General features: G+C 34.1%; 1 protein-coding gene across 1 annotated transcript in view; it reads right to left on the reverse strand.

The window, feature by feature from the left end:
* Nucleotides 1-249: 249 nt before the first annotated feature.
* The window catches only part of LOC125116965 (catenin alpha-3-like), a 453,580-nt gene continuing 437,358 nt past the window's right edge, over nucleotides 250-16,471 (reverse strand). Inside the window, exons 8-9 of the mRNA XM_047762661.1 lie at nucleotides 5,289-5,579; nucleotides 250-696 (exon numbers count right to left, since the gene is read on the reverse strand). Coding sequence (XP_047618617.1) covers nucleotides 628-696; nucleotides 5,289-5,579 — 360 coding nt within the window. The 3' untranslated portion in view covers nucleotides 250-627. The remainder of the gene's footprint in view (nucleotides 697-5,288; nucleotides 5,580-16,471) is intronic.

The following is a 16,471-nucleotide window of genomic DNA, read 5'->3' on the forward strand; positions in this document are numbered from 1 at the left end:
GATGTCTGAAACATTCCATTTAATGTCAGAGCAGCCTTTTCTCCATTACATGGTATATACAATATGCAATAATGTTATTCATTCTTTCATTCAAAAATACAATTTAGCCTTTTCTAAAATGCCAGGCAATGTGCCTCAGACTTGGGGTAAAACAGTAAATAAAACATACATGGGATCTGCCTGCATAGAGCATAAAGTAAGTAAGGGATAGTAACTGTAATGGCTTTAAAACATAAGGATTGGTAGGGATTCTAGAGGAAACAAGGGAAAACTCGTACTAGGAATATGACCATGAGCCTCCCAAAGATGTCCATTTCCTAATTCCCAAAACCTGTGACTACATTATGTTATGTGGCAAAAGGAACTTTGCAGAAGTAATTAAGGTTAAGAGCCATAACTATCTTACGGGATGGTTATCCTGAATAATACTGGTGGGCCCTACCTAATCACGAGTCCTAAAAAAGTGGAGAATCTTTCCTGGCTGTGAGCAGAGAGAGAGACGTGAGGACAGAAGCAAGGTTAGAGAAATGTGACATTGCTGTCTTTGAAGATAGAGGAAGAAGGCACTGTACAGAGGAATGTGGTTGACCTCCAGAAGCTGGAAAAGGCAAAGAAAGAGATTCCTCCCTACAGTCTCCAGAAAAGAATGCACCTGCTGACACTCATTTGCAACCCACTGGGACCTGTGTCAGACTTCTGACTTGCACATCCATAAAATAATTATTGCTGGTTTTAAACCACTAAGTTACGGCAATTTGTTACAGGAACAATAGACTATATATATATACACACACACACACACACACATATATATATATATATTTAAAAAGAAAATATTAGAGAAAACATACATAATCATTAATACCATTAAGTGGTTATCTGTTTTGTTATGGACCCGTGGGGACTCCATCCTCCTAATTTCTTACTGATGTGACAAGACATAGAACTTATTGAACATAGAGCTTCAGTCAAAAAAGGATTGAGACTTGCTGATCTGTTTAAGAAAATAGTTATTTAGACTCAAACTGGTCATGTGAACTGAGCCTGAGAAAAACATAAACTACATCTATTTGCTGAATTGCTCTGGACTCAATAACTTGCAAAATTTGAAGCCTTGAAGTCACATTCACATAAGAGATGCACAGGTCATGATGAGTGGTAATCTTGCTTTAACTTCTCTTAGTTATCTTTATTGCATCTGAATTATCATTAAGCATTTACTCTATCAACATAGCTCAATAACAAAAGCTCTAAGAACTAATTCGAAAAGCAAATCAGGCCCAGCAAAAGAGATACGGCATTCCTTAAACTAGAAAGTTCAGGATTTAAGTATGAGAGTTGTAAAATCTTTGAGCAAACTCTGAAAAAGGTTTGAGTTGGCTAGTTTCAGGAAAGTACATTCCCTTTCATTAAAGCCAACAAAACAGCTATAGAGAAGCATTACTTGGGATAGAAACCTAGAGTAAAAATAAACCTGGAAATGGTTCTGATAATATATCCCACAGTCTTTCCACATTGGTTTCTGCTATTTAATTCCAATATTCATTGGCTTGGTAGATACTCCTATTAGGCCAAAAATTCTGCACTTTTATATAAAAGGAACTATTACACTGCTTTTGAAGTGCCTTTTCATAATGTTGTAAATGCACACTTTTCTTTATTAATAGGTTGTACTTATCAATGAAATGTTAATATATGGGGCATATAAATGGGTTTCTAATCATGTGGACCACCACTGCACAAATTTAGCTCCCCCACGCTCATCTCTACACCAATTTAAGGGCAGATCACCAGACATTACCCACACACAAAATAAGTCTTTCACTCCCTGGAAAAAAAAAAAATGGTTTCCTCAATAGTGTTTAAATTATCTCCTAGGAAAAAGGAATATATTAATATCCTTAGATCACCCAAAGAACAAGCTTTCTCACCTCTGTGCTCATTCTTTCCTGTGCTCCTGTTCTCACCATTAACTCTCCCTACATTTTCTCCACAGTTATCATATAGGTATAATACAAAAATACAAATTAATTACTTCAGGCACATTGTCATTTTAATTTTAAAAACTAAGAAGAAAGCACTATTTCAATTTACCTGTATCCAAACTAATTCCTGAGTACCTGCTACCTTACAGGTTTTGTGGTAAAGGCCTGGGACACAGACCTCACTCTCCTAGAACTTTCTGATAGGTGGAGAAGGCAGGTAAGTAAATGTAGGAATTCCACAAGGGATGAGGGCTATAAAGGGGAAAGTGCCACAAAGGAGAGATATTTCAGGGAGTGTCCATGCTCCATTAACAGAGGGGAGAAGAAGAAATATGGATGAATGAGGAAGGAAGAAGAAAGCCTCCATCAGGCATGAAGAACAGTGCAATCTAATCAATTAAATAACTGAGAAACATCTGAATGCCTACGATTAAGTCTACCCTTAAAAAATTAAAATAAAGATAAGTATCTGCACAAGTTTTAAAAAAAAGCTACTTACCTTTGGCCTCAATTGTTTGGATATTATAGATGAAAGTCTCTCTCCACTTCACTCTTCTAACACAGAACTTACCTTTTTTTGAAACCAAAATATCTAACAGAAGGATATTAGTAACATAAATAAGTTTTGTGTACTTGACAAGTGGGCCTTGAAACTGAATATCAGATTAAAAACTCATTAAGCAAAAGAGCAGTAGGACATAGAAAAATGCTTACATATTTTTGGTGCCTTCCTTGCATATGTGATACCTGGAGTAATACTTTTAAGTACCTCCCTTCTCTATGACAAAATTACTTTTCAGTAAAAACCATTATTTTCCTGATTTGTTCTATAACTTTAAAGAAACTGGCTATTTTCAGAAGGAAAACAAGTTTCAAAGTTACTATTCAAATTCAATGAAATATTTCATATGTGAATTTTGCATGTATGAAATTTTCATTTACTTAACAAAAATATTGCACCCTGCAATTCACACCATTTCTTGTTATAATTTTTAAAATCAAATAAAAATTCCAAGTGATCACATAAAATGATAGAATTAAAGTGACTATTTCTAGTTCTTTGTCTTTACAATCACCATGTCATCACTGTTTACCTGAATCTGCTGTTTAAATCCATAAAGAACATAGTTTATTAAAGGATAATCATAAAGTGCTAATTTGAATCACACGCATGCATATTATTAAAACTCAGCAATAACCACAGCAATTACGTAGGACCTAGAGAAAAAAATGAATTTGTGAAAAACATATTATCAATGACTTTGAGAATTGCTGGTGCATGGCTATAGTAAAAAGCAGACCAACTTTTAGGTGGCTTTATTATTTTTTATAAATTTCTGGAGGCAATGCATCTTAATGATTGCATGCAAGAAAGAATGCTTCCAAAACTTCACCCTTTGTATGAATAATTTTTAACCTAAAGTTGAATAAAGATGTGAGATCACCACTATTCTTATGTGATATATGTTTATTATGTACAGGACCTGCTTTAGTGGCCTGTCACTGGGCACAGGGTCCCCATGCTCAGAAAGGAGCCCTGTGCTTGGCTTTTAATGCTCTGCTACCAGAATCTCAAAATTCTTAACAATCTTATCTTTGAATTTTTGTAGATAAGCAAAGTCTGATGGGGCAATAGAGCATATGCCCTAGACCCCTAGACTTACATATAGTCCTATCCCTCAGTGCCTCCCAGGAATAGATCATCAGCCACCTGCTCCCCCACCCATCAACTGCTGCCACCCTCTACTCCTAGTGGGGGCCATGGTGAGTGGGGCTCCTGGGGCAAGGCCACAGACATCTGTGAGGGTTTACATGCACCTAGAAGTATCCCTATGCCCTAAAGAAACTAACATTAAATAGCAAATAAAATAACCTTTCTTAGGTCGATAAAGACTGTGAAAAAAAAATTCTTTTTTTCCCCCTGCTTTTGAGTAGACCTAACATTTTCATTTTGCACTGGACTCCACAATTATGTAGCCATTGCCTATGGTGTGAGTGAGTGTGTGTATGTACATCTATTGTGTTTGTATTTAAAAGAATAGAATAGCTTTATCTATACTTAATAAAGTAAATTTATATAATTTTATAATTTATATATAAAGTAAACTTAAATGTAACTTTACTATATTTTATCTACAAAGCTGAGAATAATAATTTTAATAGTTTACAGATTGGAGGAGAAGGTATTTCATTACAATACTCTCTTCTGAGTTTCTTGTGACTGATGAATTCTCTTTAAAAATCTTTAACTAAGAATATATTATGTCCTAAAAATGGCGATAGTCCAGCTTCAGAAGCAGGATGTGACATTACTAATATGTTCCTTGTTTTAACAAAATCTGCTCTACAACTTTGATTTCTCGACAGGCAAGAAGTTTTTGGTCAGGAGCCAAAGTCATCAAATATTAAGAATACAGAGATACATCAAATACGTTGAAGTAGACTTAAAACTCACTAATTTTAGCACATTTCAATTATTTCATAAATTACTTATACTGAACAATTCTAAATCATCAATCTCACACCTAAAAATATCACTTGCTTTATAACTAATGATTTTAAAATATACCTTCATAACTCTTGAAATGTTCTATTTATAATAAAGCTGATGAACAAAATATTCCTCTTATAAAATTTTTGTTTACCTCTGTTATTTGAGTCAATATTCATAGTCAATATATAGCTGACAATGTCTTCAAGACTTTCTTCTTTTAAAAATGCCACTAAGATTTGAATGTAAGACTAGTCATAGATACGCTATAGATGGATATAGAGATATATATGAAATTAATATACTGCAAATAAATATTTATAAAATAAAGCCAAAACAATCTTGAAATAAATATTTTTGCATTTGTATAAATTTAGACAGCATTTCTACTATTCCTGAGAGATAGCCAAAAGCACAAAAAATCTGACATTATGTCACATTTGAAAAAGGTTAAGAGCAATCCAAATTAAAAAAGCTCTTTACACCCTCAGAAATGGCCCCTGACCCCTATAGCATTGACTTTATCCAACACCATCTAAATTCTAACTTTGTCAGCAGCCCACCTAACCCAGAGCAATCTGTCCTTTTCTTTGTCTTCTTTTTATCCTTTAAATTGATGTGTAATTTCAGTATCCTTTCTCCAAACCTGACTCCCTTCATCAGCTAATACTTAGATAGTCTCAGGCACAACAATCATATATGAATAATCTTCTGGTTGAATTCCATACCTAGAAACTCCTTATCTCCTTGATGTTACTCTGGGAGCAACCCAAGTAGACCAACTCAAAAAGTTAGTCCATTTAAAATCATGCACTCATTTGTAATTTACCGCATTTTATAAACAGAAAGAACTTCAGCCCATACCCAGTGTATGGAGTAGGAGAAAACCAGTCACCTACATTGTTCATGTACTCTGAAAGCAGGTCCTGGAGAGCCTGGCGAATGGCATTGCATTCTGCGATAATGCGCTCCCGATGGAAATCCCTCGTGCATGAAGAGTCAGCCAGCAGAGCAGCCCCACTGATAATGGCCTCAAGACGTTTCTCTAGGGATGGTCTTATTTCCTCTTCAGTCACTGTGAGTGGATCCAAGACAATTAAATTCTAAAGGAAAAACACATGTGGATGCTTAGAACTCCATGGTATTCTATTTTTAAGAAAAAAATTTATTTTGTTTTCACATTTGGAATTCATAAGTGATCATAGAGAACTGTGTTGTTACTGCCTCACCCAGTTCATACATAATTCTATGAAGCACTTACTATTCAGGTGAATAACAAAAAATGTGAAATTATGAGCATCAATATTAACACCAGCAAAACCTATATTCAAATCTTGCCCTTCCCACTCACAAATGGTGTGAACTCAATTCAAGTGTCTTACGTACTGTGAGCTTCACCTTCCTAATCTGTGAAATTGGAATATTACCATTGCTTATCTCATAAAACTGCTGTAAGAATTATTTGAATGCTTAATAAAGTACCTGACACACATTAGCTGTTCTTTACCATAGTCACTTTTATATAGCCCTTTATTATTTACACATTTAATATCTCATCCTGACAACACTATAAAGAGGTAGGCAGCAAAAATATTGTTAACCACACATTTCAACTGATGGTGAGTGAGGCTGAGACTGTCTTGCTCAAGGTCATTAAGCCAATAAATGGTGAGATTCAGACAAGTATCTAGGCCCTATACTACCTAATTCAGTATTGTTTTCATATGCCTCACTATAAATCAGACACTCTAATTAACCTTAACACTAACATATAAAAGGGAATTCTGAATTTTAATTATTGATTTTAAAAGTAAAATTCCATCTTCCTGTTGATTATAACTTCCAGCTATTTCCCACCCTTGGAGCCACATAGTGTTTTTAAGATTTCCATTAGATATAAGTCTTCAGGCAATAGAGGTCAAGATAATATACAGCCTTCAAAGAAAAGATAGAGGATATGAGGCTCTAAGGGTCCTTTATTAAAATACACCAAGAGAGGAAGCCTTTGAAGGTTAGGCATAGTGTGGTGATTAAAGAAAGAGTTAGTATCAAATAAAAGCTCTCCGTAGAACCTTTAACATAAAATGAAATCATATAATGATCTTCAAAATGTGTGTGCATATGCATCTATACACACAAGAACACACAGTGAAAATCACTGATCTTCAGAGTATGCAATCTTATATCTATTTACATATATAGAGAAAGGTATATATTTAGTATGTGTATATACTGTGTATAGATATAATTTTATATCAATTATTACACTATACTACATTATGATAAATATTTGGGAATCTAAAGCAGTCAGGATAAAATTTTAAAAGCTACAGTTCTAGGCAAATTTAGGAAGAGAAAATCATTACAGAAAGAAAAATAATTTTAAAACAGTTTCTTTAAAAAGAGAAAACAGTACTGTGTAATGGTCACATATTATATGATATTATATAAAATATAAACTAGCCCTCATAGATAATCGTTTAAATGTCTTAAAAATATTCAGAACAGATTTTCCTCTCCTGATTCTATTTTCTTCCCATTTCTCTACTTTTCTACTGAGTCTATCCAGTTTTCTCTTTAGATGGAAAAAGTTTTTTAAAAAAGAAAAAAAAAATTTTACAAATGCCAAATTTAACACTTTCTCTAGCCAATGTATAATCTCTTTTGGTGAGATGATACCCCTAACCATGGGCTTGGTCATCAGTCAAGGATTCATTTAAATCTAAACCTAACTTATATAATTTGCCTTTTTAACCATGTCTTATTTGGCTCACTAATTTAGTATAAACATTCCACTCCAATGTTTCATAACAATAATTAGACCAATTAAAGCCTTTTTGAAAATGTCCCTCTAATGTGATATTATCATTAAGAAGAGGCACTGAGGACAACAGAATTACTCTTTGATTGCTCAAATGCAATTAGAAGATGTTATAGGAACAGTTAACATGTCTCCAGCATTGTCATGACAGGAAAAGTTGATTAAATGTTTAGATTTGAAATCTAAACATTTATAAGTATGACAAAAATAAAGTAGAAATTTTAGGTGTTTCTGCTGTGATTTCATGTCAGAAAACAGCCTCTACTGTAAGAATAAGTTCACTCCAGTTTCTGCTTTCCAGGACCATTCCTCAAACTCTTCTAGCCTTTGGATTTTTACTTACTTGACCTTTAAGACTTTTCAGATACTTCGAGTTCATCTAAACTCAAAATATTCCCTGCTCTGACATTTGATGCCCACATAAAGGCTTCTTGATTCTGTCTAAATCCACTCTCTTCCTATTCATATCATTTAAAATTTTGTCATTAAATCAATTAAAAGTGAGGGGTTTTTTAAAAATAACTTGAATGTTCTATGAAATATTACTGGATATTCGAGAACTACTAACGTAAAAAAAGATCTCTTCTGGACATTAAGTTAGATGATGAAATAGGAAGTTCCATACCTTACAGCCCCAATAGAAATACTGAATGATAATACCTTTGTGAAAGTACAATTGAGAGGTTACAGCACCCCTGTGAAGTAAAAAAAAAAATTAAAGAATAGAAGCACTGAAGAGGATGCAAAGAACAGTTTTCCTTTACCCATGTCACCTCTCTCCCAAGGCAGCACAGCTCAGACCAAAAGAAATTAACCTTGGCCTGCAATTCTTTCCACTAGGAAAAGTGAAAGCAAAGTGAATACTTGGCTCCCCAGCCTTGTGGGATGCTGTCCAAGAGTTCCATTTCCATCTCTCCAGACCAGAACATTGAGGAGATTGAAACAGCTAAATAATCTGGGGAGAGCAAAGAGCAGAGAAAAGGGGTAAGAGCTCACAGCAACCAATACATGGATCTCAACAACTGGCAACAGATCCTACTAACTGGATTCAGACTCTAACAAGAGCCCTGTCCATGAACCCAGTAGGACACCTACCTGCAGACCCATTATTACTCACTGTGAACCCCCAGTGCTTCGTGCAGCCCCCTCCTGCAGCCAACACTCCATACTCCCCTGAAAACAATGCACAATGCATTCCCATAGACAGCATAGATATCAGCATCCAGCTGGATCTTCTGGATCGGGAAAAGAATCTGAGAAATCCCCATTATCTCTGTCCAAGCTGACTGGTGAAGACCTTTCCCCCTGAAACTAGTCAGTAAAATTGGAGGAAAGGACTGCTTCTTCAAATGTAAAGACAGGAATACACGGTTTCAAGGAACATGAAGAATCATGGAAATATGGTATTACCAAAGGGATAAAATAAACTTCAGTAGCTGTTCCCAAAGAAATGGAGATTAATTGCCTGGAAAAGAACTCAAAATAATCATCTTAAAGAGGTTCAGTTAGATAAGAAAGAACACAGAAAACTCAACCAAATCATGAATAAAATGAAAAGTTTAAGAAAAAGAAACCATTAGAAAAAAACCAAACAGAAATCCTGGTACTGAAGAATATAATTGATGAACTACAAATCCACTAGCGACTAAACAATAGACTAGTGGTGCTGAGGAAGTTCCTCATAACTAGACCTGCACTGCAAGGGATACTAAAAGAGATGTCTTCAGATAGAAACAAAAGATGCTAATTAGTAATGTGAAAACATATGAAAATGTAAAACTCATTGGTAAATATATAGTTATATTCAGAAAACTATAACGTTAACATCGTAATAATGGTGGGTAAATCACTTAGAGTTTAATATAAAAGTTAAAAAACAAAAGTATTAAAAATAACTCTAGCTACAAAATTTTCCTAATGGATACATAACATAGAAAAATGCAACCATGATGTCAATAACATAGAATGTAGGGGGGAATAAAAGTGTACAGTTTTTGTATATGATCAAAATGAAGTTGTTGTCAGTTCATAATAGACTGTTATATTGGGATTTCTCTTGTGGTACAGTGGGCTTCAGTCCAGCAGCTCAGGTCACTGCAGTGGCATGGATTCAATCCCTGGCCCACGAATTTTCATATGCTGTGAGCACAGCCCAAAAACTAACATAAAACAAAAATAGACTATTATAACTATAAAATGTGTTATTCAAACCACATGGTAATCATAAAGAAAAAAAACCTTGTGGTAGGTACATAAAAGATAAAGTAATCAAAGCATATAACCATAAAAACTCATCAAGTCACAAAAGAAAATATCAAAAGAGAAAGGAAAGAACTATAATACAGTCAGAAAACAATTAACGAAATGGCAATAATAAGTCCTTACCTATCAATAATTACTTTAGTTGTAAATGAACTAAATTCTCCATTCAAAAGATAGAGTGACTGACTAGACATGAAAACAAAAAAGTAAATACACCTATATATTGCCCAAAAGAGATTTACATTAGCTTTAAGGAAATTGAAGGGATGGAAAAAGATATTCCATGAAAATGGTAAGCAAAAGAGCACCCAGGTAGCTATAATTACATTAGAAAAAATAGGCTTTAAATCAAAAAATTGTCATGAGACAAAGAGGGACATTATGTAATAATAAAGGGGTCAATTAATTTAAAGAATATAAAATCATTAATACATATTCACTCAATATCGGAGCACCTAAATACATAAAGCTATTTTGGGGGGCCATGCCCATGGAATGTGCAAGTTCCCAGGCCAGGTATCAAACCCACATCACAGTAGTAACCCAAGCCACTGCAGCAACAATGTCAGATCCTTAACCCACTGAACCAGGAGGGAAATCCCATAAAGCAAATATTAACAAATCTGAAAGGAGAAGTAAACAATAATATAACAATAGTTGGGAACCTCAACACTGCACTTTCAGCAATGGATAATTTCAACCAGACAGAAAATAAATAAGAAAACATTGGACGTAAACTACGCAACTCTAACTACACAAAGCATGCCATCCAATAGCATCAGAATATACATTCTTCTTGTGTGTACAGAGAACATTCTCCAGGATAGATCATATGTTAAGCCATAAATCTAGTCTTAAATTTAAGAATATCAAGGTCATATCAAGTATCTTTTTTACCCACATGATATATGATATTAACTAGAAGTCCATAAGAGGAGGAAAATTGGAAAATCCACATACATGTCAAATTTTAAAACATTCCTGAACAACCTATGAGTCAAAGAAGAATTCAAGGGAAAAATTTAAAACAACTTGCAAACAAATGAAAATGGAAAAATAGCACACCAAAACTTAAAACACGCAGCAAAAGCAGTTCTAAAAGGGAATTTAATAGAAACAAAGAAAAAACAAAGATTCCTCAAAATAAACCTATTTCTATATCTCAAGAAACTAGAAATAGAAGAACAAACTAAGCCCAAAGTTGACAGAAGGAAGGACATGATAAAGATGAAAACAGAAATAAATGAAACAAACTAGAAAAACAATAGAAAAGACCAATCAATAGAAAGCTATTCCATGCCCATGGTATGGAAGAATTAATATTGTTAAAAGAATGCTAAAACCCAAAGCAATCTACTGATTCAGTAGAATCCTTACCAAAATTCCAAAGGCATTTTTCGAAGAAGTAGAAAAAAACAATCTTGCAACTCATACGGAACCACAAAATACCCCCAATAGTCACAACAGTCTTGAGGAAAAGGGTCAAACCTGTTGGCATCAAACTTCCTTATTTCAAACTATATTACAAACCTATGGTAATCAAAATAGCATGATACTGGCATAAAAGCTGCCACATAGACCAATAGAACAGAAGAGGGAGCCTCAAAATAAGCCCATGCTTATATGGTCAATGATTTTCAATAACGGTGCCAAAAACACAAAATGTGGAAAATATAGTCTCTTTAGTAAATGATACTGGGAAAACTGAATAAATCCATGCAAATTTACTAAGACCTTATGTTAAGTGTTACCATAAACTAGTAATTATAAAAGTAATAATAATAATAATAACAATAATAATAAAGGGAGTAGGAAGAAACTTTGGGTGGTGAAGGATATGTTAATGGCCTTTTCAGTAGTGATGGTTTCACAAGCATAAACTTACCCAGATCTAGTCGTATACATTAAATATGTCTGCCTTTTTACATGTCCATTTTATCTCAATAAAGTAGTTTATATAAAAGAAAGAAAGCTCATCTTAAAAAAAATTTATTATTTCTTCTGAACTAGTAAAGCATTGTGCTGAAACATTTTTTCAGTGCGTTCCCATGGGCATTAATTTCATGAAAGACAAAAAACAGGATGCCATACTTTCAGGATCCTACTCTATGGAACATAAAATATATTTTCCCTTTTTTCTAGGTTCTGCCCAATATACACTTACCTCCCTAACTTTTCTGTCAAGAAAATATTTTTTTCAAAAAAGTAGGAGTCCTAACTTCATTGTCTTCTATGAATTGCTTCATTTTAGGAAGTAATATATCCTAAGGATTAAAAGACCTAGGAGCAATCAGTCTGGGTTTGAAACCTAGCTCATTAGCTATAGGCAAATTTATCTATATCATTATCATCCTCTGTATTCTCAAATTTATAAAACCTCCACTCCACCCACTTTCTACTACTCTGGGGAAAATGAGATGAAACCATCTGGTAAACCTCTCCACTTATTTCTATCTCAATGTTTTTCCATCCATGTTTTACTTCTTCTCCATCCTTGAGGAAGATCTCTCCTTCTCCCTTCCTCTTTCTCCCCCAGCTCATTGATTTCTTTTCAAGGCTAACTTCTCTTTCTGTGCTCTAAACTCCAGCCCTCCTCAGTTATTCCTTTCTTACATTTGAGTCCCTTTTCATAGCCTATTGTGTGCCAGGTACTGTGCTAGGAATTGGTAGTGAAACAGAGAGCATCCCCTCCCTCATCATGGGGCTCACAGCCCAGGGGTACTGACTAATTTTAACTAAATAATCAAGTAAAAATATAACCACAATGTGGATGTGTGATATAAATAAAACGAATTGAATGTTAAGAATAAACTGACCAGGCATAACTTGGGATAATTGAATGCAGAATCAAGATGCTTAACGGTGGAGTTCCTGTCATGGCTCAGAGGAAAAGAATCTGACTAGTAACCACGAGGATGCAGGTTCAATCCCTGCCCTCGCTCAATGGATTAAGGATCCTGTGTTGCACTAAGCTGTAGTGTAGGTCATAGACGCAGCTCAGATCCAGCATTGCTGTAGCTGTGGCATAGGCCAGCGGCTGCCCTTAGTCTGGGAACCTCTTTATGCCACAGGTGCGTCCCTAAAAAGACTAAAATATATATATATATATATAGTTAATGGTAAAGTAGATGTAAGTTCCAGAGAACTCACAGGATTCTCACAGGATTCTCAGGAAGGGCTTTGGTTTTACAGAACCTAGAATTGGAAGTTTGGAGGTAATCTTATCCAAATCTTGGCAGGTCAATTTGAGCAGACATCAGGGTTATACTATTTGACACTTGGAGCGAAAAGCAGAATACTATGAAACCTGAAAACAAAGGGAAGAGACAGATTCTTTATCCCTAAAATAATACAGCGAAAGCAGCTGCCTTAAATTTAAAAGTACACAGAAAACTACCTAAAAAGCAGGGAAGAGGGCTGTGCAATCAGAAAGAGAATATATGTTGCATTAATCTATAGAATAGAAGTATAGGAAAATCAGATCCTGCAAAAGAATGATCAAATTGTAAAATTACATGAAACTCATTGGTATTTTAACACATAAAAAGTGTATATGACCCTTGGTCAGCCCAAAAATGATATAGGGAATAACTTAAAATGCACTAAATCTTTTAATAGAGTAGTTGCAGTTTAAATCAGCATTGCTGATCATTTTTTTTTTCATTAAACCCTAAAGCTTATTAATTAGCTTGAAGGATTTTAACTTCGCTATGTTGGGTTTAATCATTACAAATATGTTTGGTTAATATGTGTCTTTACAAAAATAAAGACATGTAACCTATGCAACCTAAAAGTACTCGGGCACCTTATTTTCAGTGAGCTTAGAAGTCAGAAAACCGAGGGTTAATCTTGGCCCTTCACTCACACTGAGAAAGTAGTCTAAACTGCCTAAGACTTTATTTTAATACTTGTAGAAGGGGGAAAATAAAATTCGGACCTGGGAGTTCCCGTCATGGCTCAGTGGTTAATGAACCCAACTAGAACCCATGAGGACGCAGGACCGATCCCTGCTCTTGAAGGGTTAAGGATCCAATGTTGCCTTGAAGGGTGGTACACATCGCAGACACAGCTCAGATCCTGCATGGCTGTGGCTGTGGCCAGAAGCTACAGCTCTGATTAGACCCTATCATACAGGATTTTATTTAATGTAGCTTTATAACATACTTTAATACTTGGTGTGATAGCTCCCACCTCAGTTTCCTTGCTAATATTATTTTTACATTTATACACATTACCATCTATTCATGATGATCACAGCATAGAGAACTATGAAGGAAGCTGTACTTGCTAGAACAGAATATACTATATATCACACAGAAGTATATCAGATAGTCATTCATTCCCTAAAGATTAATTAATCATCCAGTACACTTCAGTTTCTAAGCAAGACTTTGGTCATGCTTTACCAGAATAGGTAGCAAGTTACAAAAAAAATCTTAAACAAGCTAAAGAATCAAACCAATAAGGTAGAAAAAAAGTTTTCTGTATTTTAATCAACATGATGCAATAAACCCTATTCATCATTCACACATTCTATATTCTATGATGAGATTGATCCGATTTACATTCAAAACACTAAAAGTCTTACACCTATTCTCTAAAGTGAAATTGCCTATCAAAAGAGATGTAGCTATGATTATAATCAAGTACCCACATTCTTCACAAAAACACATGCAGTGCTTCTAGTTGGGAGCAGCAGAAATAATAACCACACAGCATAAACAATGTTTCTCAAGCAATTACCTTATCAATCTTCAGAGTGAGTGATAAAAATGGAACAAAATTTCTCCTTATGATTACCAAGAGAAAATGCTATGAGAGAACTCACAGGCTCTCTTTTGTGTGGTATATCCTTTACTTTAATGCTTTCCATTTCAATAATCTAAAGAATGGAAGCTTTACATATAAAAAAAAGTAAAAGAAGGAAAAATATAGTAATAAACTATAAATTAGCAAGGTGATCAACAAATACTATTTACATTACTTTGGTAAATTAGTGTAACTTACACAAAGTTAGCTACATATTCAGCTATATAAAATCAAAATGTATGTAACGTATTCTGTTGTATATTAGTTAATATAACAGAAAAATAGAAAATACTTTAGAAATACATCAACATGCTTATTAAACAAATTAGATACATATATACTCCCTTAAATTTTTTTTCTCTAAATTATAGCTATAGAACATTTAAACAGCCCAATGAGTACTGTGATGGTGGTTTTATCAGAATACCAATAAAATTTTCAATTATCTAATTCATTTCACTTGAGGTAGTACCTCTCCTCCTAGATATATTTCTGTCAGAGTTTAGCACATCATGAATTGTTTGCTTCAGTTTTATCTGGTTATATAAAAAAAACATTCAAGGACTCTTCTATTTTCAAAACCTCTGTTTCAAAGAACTGAAATATAAGCCCTTCTATAAACTGTTGTTTTCACCGTAATATTAAATATAATATTGAATAAATCTTAACAGATTATTACTAAGGCAGTATATTTTAATGAAGGAGCAAGTTAAGCATTTATGATTATCTATTTAGAAATATATATTTACACATTTTTTAATCTCTACTCATGGTCTGTTTTTAAACCAGGTGTAAAAAGAAGATTCTAAACATATATAAGCAATGATAATTAGCTCATTCTGCCTGCACTGAACTTGGAGGAAATAGATAATTTTATACATAATAATGTCACTAAAAATATAACAAATGCTCCAAAAATTTTAGGTAGAGTTAATTTTTTTTTGTCTCAGTAATTTCATGTATGTCCTACCTTCTATGTCCAAATCAATTGCCAACCTAGTCGAATAAAAATCTTCAAAATTTAAACAAATGTTTGAATGGTTCCTGCCATGTCCAAGGTTTATGCCAGTCGTTGTTTGTGGAGTTTTCTAAGAAAGCAATTCATCAATAAAGGAGAGAAAAGGTAGAGGGGGCAACTGAATAAAATAAATAATCCCATTTGTGCTCTATTTCTATTTGATTCTACCTTCCACTTCTGTCTATAATTATGTGCTTTGGGAGAAATAAGAGGTTAAGTACAAGCACTGGATTCATTGGTGGACTGTGCATAGTAGAGCACAGAAAAAAAGAGTAGCCAATGCAGCACATGTTGTAAAACTCTAAAACTGTAAAACTCTAAAAGCCGTGTTTGCCTTAGAATCCCTTAAAAAAGGATGAGTGAGAAGATAACTTCTAGGTAGTGACAATTTCTCAATAATACCATCCTTCAGATGCTCTTGATATGGTCCTCATGCTCTCCAGAGCAGTTAATTTAAACTGTGGAGGTAATTTCTAAATATTTTGAAATTACAACAACCAAAGATGCTCTTGGCATGAAAAGAGTTAAGAAATACATAGCTAATAGAAATTAAACATCTGTAAGTAATTTTCTAGTTAACTCTGATTAAGGAAAAAAAACAATTCGCTTGAGTCATTGTGTTTGAAAACCCATATTGAGAATGTATTAACCCATAAGTGCCACAAAATTATCCTTTTGGATTCTCCATAAAGATCTCAGTCTTGATAAGAAATTGGATGAAACTCTACTCATTCCAAAGTACACTCTAGAGTTCTGTCCAAAGAACTGTTCCTGATGATGAAAATTTTTATATCAACAATGGCCAATACAGTAGCCACTAGCTACATACAGCTATTAAACACTTAAAATGTGGGTAGTACAACTGAGGAAATGAATATTTAATTCTATTTAATTGGGATCAGAAAAATTTTTAATTTAAATAGCTACTGTTGACAAGTGGCTATTATATTGGACAGCACAATATGGACAGCTCTAGAAGTTGATTTTCATTTTATTTTCCATGATATGAAATTCTTTTGTCATGACCTTCTTAGCTGATTTCACTAGATGAACCATAATGATAACCCCCATGTAAGAGGTGGAAG

This window comes from Phacochoerus africanus, chromosome 15, assembly GCF_016906955.1.
Source record: "Phacochoerus africanus isolate WHEZ1 chromosome 15, ROS_Pafr_v1, whole genome shotgun sequence".
Classification (NCBI taxonomy): Eukaryota; Metazoa; Chordata; class Mammalia; order Artiodactyla; family Suidae; genus Phacochoerus; species Phacochoerus africanus.